This window comes from Lepisosteus oculatus, chromosome 7, assembly GCF_040954835.1.
Source record: "Lepisosteus oculatus isolate fLepOcu1 chromosome 7, fLepOcu1.hap2, whole genome shotgun sequence".
Lineage (NCBI taxonomy): Eukaryota > Metazoa > Chordata > Actinopteri > Semionotiformes > Lepisosteidae > Lepisosteus > Lepisosteus oculatus.
Genome location: NC_090702.1, coordinates 49,466,448 through 49,476,789, shown reverse-complemented (window position 1 = coordinate 49,476,789; position 10,342 = coordinate 49,466,448). Strand labels below are relative to the sequence as shown.

Below are 10,342 nucleotides of genomic sequence, written 5' to 3'. Positions count from 1 at the left end.
ACAACTGGGTTTCTCCATGATGAACCTAAATCTATTAGATATTAGTCAATGAAGAACTCAAGACTACATTTAAAGAAAGGATTTAGATGTTTTCATATTTGTGGTAGTGAGCGCTTTTCAAGAGGCATCTGTATCACATAGATCAGAAATATAACCTTTCTTTAAACACCAAATTAGACCGTAAACAAGCACAAAAATCCCAAGAGAAGACACTATTGTGCATTGGCAAAATGTATCACTCTTGTTTAAGCATTCATTTTTGTCAAAGTTTCTGTCTTTTATAGATTCAGTTTAGAATACTTCACATGTGGTGAATTAGGTATTTTATTAGTTGTCTTACTTCCTATTATATACATTTATGTACAAATTTGAAAATAATTATATTACTATAAACAGCCCCTAATTGTTGTAACAAAGGAGTTTCACTTTTTAAAACTACAACACTTATTGTTTATCACTGCTGTGTTATTGTTGTCATAGCAACAGAGAACATCATAATGCAGTAAAGATGTTGTTGAAGATGTCAATAATTCAGTATTTTTCTAGTTCACGGAATTGAGTCCAGTTGTACATATAAACTTTGCCATACATCTTAAGGTTTTTTTGGAAAGTTCATCTACTGAATATTTTGTGAAAATCCTCCAGAAAAGTGCAAGTAAGTTAAACATACTGATACTGTCTAATCCATCTTCCTTAGAAGTTATACGTTTAAATGTTATATTCAAAGTTTAAACAATCACTTAGTTCAGAGCTTTAGTAACTTAAATCTTGTGTACAGCACGAAAATGTCATTTTCTTTTTCACTAATATATTTATGCTGTGGTTCAAAATAGTCTCTAAATGAGTTATGTGTATGAATATAAATTGGCCTTTGTACACTTACCATGCTACATAAGATAGAACTGTTTTTATGAATTCCTATTCAGTCTTGGTGGAATATAAAATCAAATACTTTAGTTAAAACTCAACTAATCTTAGCTTTTTAAAACTCTGTATGCACACTAGGACAGAGTAGGAAGTTAAAAGGCAGTTTATTCTTGGACAGCAGCTAATTGGTATTCATACTTATAACCCATTGCTACTATATGCTCTTAACACACACTTCTAACCTTGAAAGCTGTTTCTCCTGCTGCAAGCCTCTGTCTTTGTCTTTTTGTCTGTTCTATGGTTGTTGCAAGTTCAGGAATCTTACCATGTTGCTCTCTTGTGTGGTTGAGAATGGCCAAAGAGAGTGAAGTTTTGTAAGATTTATTTCTTCTTTACATCTTTTACTGATGTCTTCCTAGCTGGGTTGACAGAGCCCACACAGAGGACCTGCAGGAAATGGACAAGATATTTTCTAAAGACATTGAGGTCGCTTTCATCTCTCTTGACTAAACGGGGTCAGAAAGAAAACGTCTTGAAACAGAGTAGGTGACAAACACAGCTGGGGAATTAATGAGAGCTTAGAAATCTCTTCAGCCCTGAGAGCTCATTAAAGAACACATCAGCTCAAGCAGCAGCCATTAATTTAATAACAATGTCCTCTTTAAAACATTCGAGAAAAAATGAGGAGTTCTTGACCTATAAGTATTACAATCACAAACATGATTTTTATAATGTCTTTGTTTCAGAACCCTGAAAAATAATAACCATCATCATCTAGACTTTTGCAATAAGTGCTATTTTTCACTGTACTATATACAAGTATATGGTTTTTCACTGCATACTGAACACAAGATTTTTTCACTTTCCTCAGGTTTTTATTGTGGTTTGACTGTGCTTTACTCCATTTATCCATAGGAAAGACTTATACAGTATGCTGAAAGATAAATATAGAATGTGTTACTATGGTGCATCATATTATTCCCATGGTCCAGTCTAGTAAATTGTAGCAAAACCCCTGAGAAGCTATGATCAAGCCATGGTTAAATTATGATAATAAGTATACTTCAGTAAACTTTCATTAGGGTTGTTCTACATGTTTTAGAAACTGCTGTTTACTTTTGCATTATATACCCACTGGATTTGGTATGGCAAATTGTTTCTTTACTTCTGAATCCCAGTTCAGATGTCCCAAGTCGAGACATTTGAACAGATTGTCTTTCTGTTGCCCTTTTCCTCGCTGTTTGGCTCCAGGCTGAGTGGGAGAACAGAAAGGATGAGGCGAGGAAAAGCTCCCTCTTCGAGGCGCGCGGAAATCATGCACATCTATCGCTGCTACGCCCCTGGAGGGAAGGAGCTGACGGCAAAGAGCTTGCTCGAATTCCTCCACAAGGAGCAGATAGAAATCGCTGCCAGTGAAAGGACTGCGGAGCAGATGATCGACAAGTACGAGATTCATGAGAAAGGTGAGCTCTGCACCCTCTTACAGGTGATCTAGAGGGTGATCCTTATCTGTGGCTTATGCAGAGCCCATTGTTTTGAAACCAGCACATTTCATGTCAGATGTGCAGGACTGCTCAACATTAAAACGTCCTGAGCTCTCTCACAATCCCACTGATAAAGCACTCACTGATACAGTCAATCCGCTAGTGTCATTACCATTTTAAAATTATTTCTTTACTGGCTTAGCAGACGTCCTTCTCCGGGGCATTTAATTAAAATTCAATAGAAAAAACAATTCAAATTTAAAAGACTGAATAATCAATTTAAGTGGCTTGGAAATATAAAACCATTACACCATTGTATGACGACTCTTCACAGCTCTTAACCCAAGGAATTTTGGATTCATCTATTATGTTGACTGTGAAAACAAAGGAAGCTGTCTTCTGTTTTGCTCCCAGCTGTGCCCTGTGCTCTTTCCACACAACTGTTTCACAGTCTGGCACACTTATGCTTTGATCCTCAAAGTCTTGAGTTGAAGAGCCCAAAGGCTGATGAATATACACTGTCTGGAGGCCATATTCATAAAACATGAAATACCAGGATGTTTGTACCTGTCTTCAAGTGTATATTTGGTTTTGTAAAATAAACTTTATTTGAACAAGAATATTTTACCCCAACCCACTGACAACTGTATGTGCAATTTCATCTTTTGAGTTTAATATACATGGGAGCTCATAACTGAATGATGGAGAAGCCAATCTCACCCAGCTGTTTTAAATCACAATCATTACTGACGTTTGCTGTATATATTTAACTCTTGCACACACCTCTACTCACATTTTTGCCGTATTCATTTTATATGTGGACTATACAAACAACAAGCGGGAAAGTAAGAAAAATGACAATAAAACACAACAGTATGCTAATTGTTTCTAACCTTCCTTACGTATGGTCTCACTCATTCTATATGTGGACCTTTCTCCATACAACAAGCTGAAAAAACAAGACAGAACAAAAGAGAAATATTTTCGTTTCACACTCAACTCTCAGAGTCCCTTATCATTTTATTGCATTAGTTTATGTGGACCATGCTCCAAACAACAAGCAGAAAAAAGACACTACAAAAGAGAAAATATCGTACTTGTCTCCCCTTCACCCAACTTCATTATTCATCTATACAGTACATGAACCATGCTCCTCAGTATTTCAAGTCACATGCCTTCTTCCTTCCTTCATGTTCTTTAATTTGATCGTGACTTGTTGTTCTGTGCTCTATTCTGCTTCTGTTGCTTGGTTCTTTCCTCTCAGTCCCTGCTGCTCCCCCTGCCGTACCCTCTGTCCCAGGTATGTCCGGCGTCCCACCTCCAGCTTAGTCAGCAGGCGTCCTACAGAAGTTTAGTGCCTGCATTTTCTTTTACTTATAATATCCTCATGTCCATATTGTGCCTGTACGTTCCATCTATCCCTGTTTCTGCATTGGTGATTTTGGGCCTCACTTATGTTTTTGCGGGGGTTGAGCCTCATTGTCCCTCGCCCAGGCAGCTACCTCTTGACCAAGCAGGTCAAGCCAAAACATATTATGCTTAAATGCTCAATAAACATTTGCAAAGCATCTTATGCTTGGGTGTTGGTGGATATTGTCTGCACATAAGAGCTGACGTCTACACGGTAGGTGTAAAATAATCATTATATAATAATTATATACAGTAGTTTTGAAATCTTGCCCTGGCAATGAGAAATATGATAAAGGCAAACCAAGCTGAAGTCAAACCATTTGCACAAGAAAAATGGATATTGGAATGGGAAGAATGTACAGCAGAAAGCCGATTGAATCAAGCAAATCACTTTCATCCCTAAGAATTGCCTGCAGTGCTTAGAATATTTAAAAAGATACACGGAAAAGAGAAAAGGGGCAGAGTCAACAGTGCTCCGCTTCCCGAAACCCAACAGTTCACAGGTTCTGCACCTCTTAATCACAACAGGAAGAAGAGAGATTAAGTGCCTTCCTGAAAAGGTCACCCTCAATTCCAGCCGAAAGACCTGCACCTCAGACAAAGCACAAAACACGCATCAGGAGGATGTCAACCTCAAAAAAGCCAGTGAACATATTAACCCTAAATCTCAGATGCACAGCATTTGGGGAAGACAGTCAGAAAAATATGATGAATGATGGAAAGCTCTGGATTTAAAAAGTTTCCAAGGGTTAAAGAATCACTTCTGTGACTGGATATACAGTAGCTCCTGAGTTACAGTATTGACAGAAATCAATATTTATGACTTTTGTCTCTCTCTTCAGAGTTCAATCGCTTCTTAAACCATTATCATTTTTATGCTTTTATTTCAGCTTTGATATATAAAAACAAACACAAGAGAAAATACCACATATTTGTCTAAGGACTCCTTAAGACGGGAAATCAGAATTTCCTAATGTAATGTAAGACAGAAAGCTCTATGAGATAATGTCAAGATTACTTTGCAAGAATCTCTAAGTCTGAACTGAGCAAGGTCTTTTTTGACATGGCACAAGTCTTCTCTTCCCTCCATCTGCTTCTCTCTCTCCCTCTCTCTGTTTTATGACTCTGTTCTAATGATTTACAGTAACATTAACTTAATTTACTATAGTAATTCACCAGATCAGATTTGATTATTTGTGTTTACCTGCCTCTTAGCTCACCTGCAGACAAGCAATAATTTCAAATGATAGCCATTGTCCCAGACGTTCTTAATAAGGCCTTGAGTAGTACAGTAAGATGTGACTTGCAAATGTTATACTGCATATTGTATGGTCCCACACCGTTGTAACAATACAATGATGTGTCCTTGACTGTTACAAAAACACTAAATCACACCATTTCATGTGTAGAGAGTTGAATGGGCACATGTGATGAGACAATGTATCCCAATGAATGTCAAACATGGTAAAATCAACAAAGTAAATCCCAAAGGGGCCCCATTAATGAAGAGAATAAAGCCATTGGTTGGTTGGAGACTCAACTAAGGCAGCCCACTGTCACTGTCCATCTTGGATCTTCAGAGCTGGCAATTTCTAACCCCACAGGATGTCATAGCCAAGCACAGTTCAAGAATGATCCGGAAGATCAAAAATCATGGCATCTCACCATAAGCGATCCATCAACATCCTTCTTATTCATGACAGAAAAAATGCCCAGCAAAACAAACCACACATCAGCAATCCATCTGTGAGGAGGTGTGAGAGACACGACATGGCTGCCTTATGTAACAGAAATTAGCTTCATTGAAAAATTGTTGGAGGAACCGAGAAGATGTGTGGCATCTAGGGCTCAGAGACCAGTGAAAAAACATATGCTTGTCCAGGCAGTTCAAGAGGAATGGGACAGAATCCCACATGACAGTGTCTGTAACCTGGTGCAAAGCATGCGCTTCAAATATACAACTGGTATTGCTTCCAAGAGTGACAACATCCTGTGAATTTCGCATTAGAATCCCTGTAAATCATCCCTGTTGGTTACATTTTCCAGCCTTCATAATGAATTTACCTCTCTCTTGTGGGCTCAATAAAATGTCAGTGCACATGTTTCAGTGTACATGAAAGATTTTGTAAATTTCTTATGATGACACAATAGATGAATTTTTTTAAGGGATAATACATTTCTTTTGGTGCAGCTATTTTATGGTTTAAGAAATGGCTGGTTGAGATCTTGAAGGATGTCTATGATCCCTTCTTGTTTGTAGCTGTTTTTATGTTCAATGTAGATTCGGTTATGAAGGATAATCCTCTGTTTTTCCTTTATACATCTGCTTGTTTTGTTCTGTAAAATTCTATTTACACACTGTAAACGACATGAAAAGGTATTTCTGTTTCTGCTCACTTCATGTCAGAGATTAGCTTCCAGCAGACCAAGAGCTCAATCATCCCTTCATCCCTGAGATGTTCAATCTACAGTCCTATACTAGCAAAGAGAAAAAGCGACATGTTTGAATTATTGGAAGGCAGTCAACTCCTGTCCCTCAGCATATGTTTGTCACCACAGTCATTTGAAGTCCTAAAATATTATGTTTGCTGGCAGAGTCTATAGTGTTACTATCAAAACAGACTGACAGGGGAGAAATCCGGGTTCCTTGAATGCACAAATAGTGACCAACGTGCCTCTGAATCAAATATTACAAATGAGAACTGTTGAGAGATTACAAAGATGATCCCAGAGTACCTATGTGTTAAGGACAGGGTCTGTAGTCCGTGTCGGGTTTTCCTCTCAGTCCGTGTCGGGTGCACAAAATAACAGTGACAGTCCGTGTGACAGTGAGTAAGGGAGACAAAGAATGGCGTCCAAATCCAAGCAGGTCCAAAGGTAGGTCAGGGCACAGTCCAGGAGTTCATCAACAATAAATCCATCCTTTGACACAACAAGGTTAAAATCCCCGGGAAGGGGGAAAACATGAACACACGGAAAACATGGAGGATGACCGGGCGAGATCCTCCAGACCCCGGGCTCAGGAAACGGGAGGTTTCGGGGATGAGACCTATGACCTCAGGAGACGGACGTAGGGTATCCTGGTGCTAGGCGGGCCTCACGACATCCGTACCCTAATGTTGAGCCCCGAGGACTGGAGGAGCTGGACTTTAAATAGTGGTAGGCATAACAGGCTACACCTGGCTAACATAGCAACAATCATGGAAATAATGACAGAAGTAGTGGAGAGCCCTCTAGGGGAGGAATGTCGGCCGTGACATTATGCAGATGTTTACAAAGCCTTATAATGGAGTGTGATGAGTACTGATGAGTTTGATGAGAGCCCCAAATCACACATCGCAGGAGATTTCCATCAAGCCGGTGTAACTGTAGAGAATTGCTTGTATTTGCTAAAAGGAACTCCAGGACGGTTACTGTGATGACTGGGGAATGAGAAGTAAAAGAAAACCAGAGGACAAACTCAAATGACTTGGAAAATAATCCATCAAGCAAGGAGGCTGGAATAAGTGAGGAATTACAGTACAATGCTAAAAGAAACCCTCTTTTATTATTTATTTTGCTGTATTTGTTTTTGTGGGGAGTGAGCTGAAGAATTGATATGCTCAGGTTTTTGAGGGCCATAATGTTTTTTTTTTTAAACTTGGTACCATACTGTACCTATTCAAGGTAAACTTGTTTACAATTTATTTTGTTGTGTTCTCTGATATTATGGACCCTTAACCCATCACCCACGCCAGTACATTAAGTCCAGGGAGGACATAGCTGTGCATTTTGCAGATAAAGCTAAACAGTTGTGGATATCTGGCTCTGGCCAGGGGTCATTGACCTGGTCTCCTGACCTACTGTAGGTATAGTTCATTTTGGAGCAGACATCATCTGTTGTACGTGACACCACAGCAATAGATGAAAGGTGGGGCAACATTTTCAAGAAGAGCCACTGGACCATAAGTAGAATGTGGACTCTCAAACCCCCATTCATGGCAACAACATGGCTGGACTGAAACTACAGTATATAAACCTGTAAAACTGTTGCAATGCGGGATGCTGTGGGAGATACACCCTATGTGTGTCTTCTTCAGTGTTCTCCTCGAGAGACCATTTTCGTTACACTTAAACTCATCTCAAACCATCATTGGACTGTCCTGTGACTCCTTGAATCTCTACAAAGTAACCCTTAATGTTTACCTGCTATATTCAGACCATTTACACACCTACAATAGATCACAGAAATGCTCAGTTGACACCCCAAGTAAAGGTTATGTCTAGCATTCACACACTACTGTACATTTAGTAGACAATTTTAATGCTCAGCACTAGATTTTGGGAACCAAGTCAGGTTTAGGACGACTGTTTTTTTGCTCCTTTCTGAACATTTTTTTTCTGAGACTCTCTGGGGTCTGCATGGCGCAGTACACCGCACGCTGATTGTATCCCAAAAACTATGTCGGTCGGATCATGAGATGTAACCAAGCATTATTGAATCTCATTTACTTGGAAGAGCTTTGATCAAAGGTCTTGGTTTTTTCCCACTCATACCTTTAGGTTTGGGGAACATGTCAAAATCTGATGCCCAGAGAGCCTCAGATACAGTATAGATTGTGGAAATACTCACTTGACACCCCAGGAAGGGTTAGGATTGGCATTAACACACTGCTTTGACAATTGTTTAAGCTCAGTGCTGGACTTTGGGGCTCAAGTCAGTTTTAGGACGGGACATTTTGTAGTCCTATCTGATATGTTTTTTCATAAACTCTCTGGGGCCTGGGCGGCGCAGTGTACCACGAGGTAGTTGTATCCCGAAACTGAATCGGTGGGATCAAAAGTTGTCTCCAAGCATTATTGAATCTCATTTAATTGCAAGAGCATTGATCAAAGGTCTTGATTATTTCACACTCATACCTTTAGGCTTGGGGAACATGTCAAAATCGGATGCCCAGAGAGCCTCAGATATAGATCGCGTAAACGCTCACTTGAAACCCCAGGTAGGGTTAGGGTTAGCATTCACACATTACTTAGACAATTTTAAAGGTCAGTGCTGGATTTTGGGGCCTAAGTCAGTTTTAGGACAGGTGGTTTTGTAGTCCTATCTGAATTTTTTTTTTCAGAAACTCTCCGGGGCCTGGGTGGAGCAATGTATCGCGCACTAGATGCATCCCAATCTCATTTAATTGCAATATTATATATGAAATGTCTTTGAAATTGTTTCCCACTCATACCTTTAGGTTTGGGGAACATGTCAAAATCGAATGCCCAGAGAGTCTCAGATATAGATCGCGGAAATTCTCCCTTGACACACCAGGTGGGGTTAGGGTTAGCATTTACACACTGCTTGAACAATTTTTAAGGTCAGTGCTGGAATTTGGGGCTAAAGTCAGTTTTAGGATGGTTGGTTTTTTGCTCCTGTCGTAAAAAGTTTTTTCAGAAACTCTCTGGAGCCAGGATGGTACGTCGTACCTCACGGTTATTATATCCCAAAACTGTGTCGGTTGGAACAAAAGATGTAACCGAGCATTATTAAATCTTATTCACTTACAAGAGCTTTCAACAATGGTGTTGACTTCTTCCCACTCAAACTTTTTGGTTTGAGGAACATGTCAAAAGTCGATGCCCAGAGAAGTTCAATTACTGTATGTTGTACCTGGACTTTTTCTATATTTGAGACAGGTTGTTTTGGTTATAGTTTCACTAATCGTTCCCTTTAATACAATGACAAACTGGTGGAATATTTTGCTTCTGTGAAAATTGGCTCTGGTTTGAGAGTGTGATAAATATATTAACTTTAAATCTTTAGTTACTTGATCATTCTTTTTTTATTGACTTTTTATCTACTCGTTTCTATTTTGGCATTCATCGCTTCACTTTTGATATTGCTCTTGCAGCTCGGCAGGAGAGAACCATGACGTTTGAAGGATTCCTCAGGTTCATGGAGTCAAAGGATTGCTCGATCTTTAACAAGGAGCACACTACTGTCTACCAGGATATGGAGCAACCTCTGTGCCACTACTTCATATCATCTTCTCATAACACTTACCTCACAGGGGACCAGCTTCTGGGACGAAGTCATTTATTTGCCTATGTAAGGTACGCCCTCAGGATGATTCATAATGCAGTGAGAAACAAAGAGGAGCTCCACAGTTTCAGAGCTATTAACAGATTTGATTATATGAATGTTGCCTCTACTCAGGGAAAACTATTACAATAGTTTAAAAAAATAAACAATGCCGAATAGAGACACAATAATTATGCCATAAAAAATTAGGAATTTACATTTTTATTGCATGCTTTCCCCCTATAGATTAACAGTATTATTTCTTAGACCAGAGGGACAACTATCTAAGTGAATGCCTGTAAACAATATCTTTCCATTACTGTAATGTTTTCACATTCTCAGAATCTTTATTACGTATCTTAATTTGAAGTTATGCAAACATTTGACAACAGGGAATCATGAGCCAACAAAGACTTTTCACCTGGCAGGTTGACAGCGTGTTGATTTTTTTTGTTGGTCTTGTAGGTTATTAAGCCATCAATTAAATAGTTTGTAAAATCCATCTATTACTGTGAGACCTGCTACCTAAGCT

The 10,342-nt window shown here is 39.1% G+C and overlaps 1 protein-coding gene across 7 annotated transcripts in view; it reads left to right on the top strand.

Moving 5' to 3' along the window:
• Positions 1-555: 555 nt before the first annotated feature.
• Positions 556-10,342, top strand: part of LOC102688374 (1-phosphatidylinositol 4,5-bisphosphate phosphodiesterase zeta-1) — a 78,675-nt gene continuing 68,888 nt past the window's right edge. For 6 of the 7 annotated variants that reach the window (XM_069192677.1, XM_069192678.1, XM_069192674.1 and 3 more), the window contains exons 1-4: positions 556-655; positions 1,287-1,409; positions 2,119-2,330; positions 9,641-9,842. In XM_069192677.1, coding sequence (XP_069048778.1) covers positions 2,141-2,330; positions 9,641-9,842 — 392 coding nt within the window. In that variant the 5' untranslated portion in view covers positions 556-655; positions 1,287-1,409; positions 2,119-2,140. The remainder of the gene's footprint in view (positions 656-1,286; positions 1,410-2,118; positions 2,331-9,640; positions 9,843-10,342) is intronic. The other variant, XM_069192675.1, reaches the window with a different exon arrangement.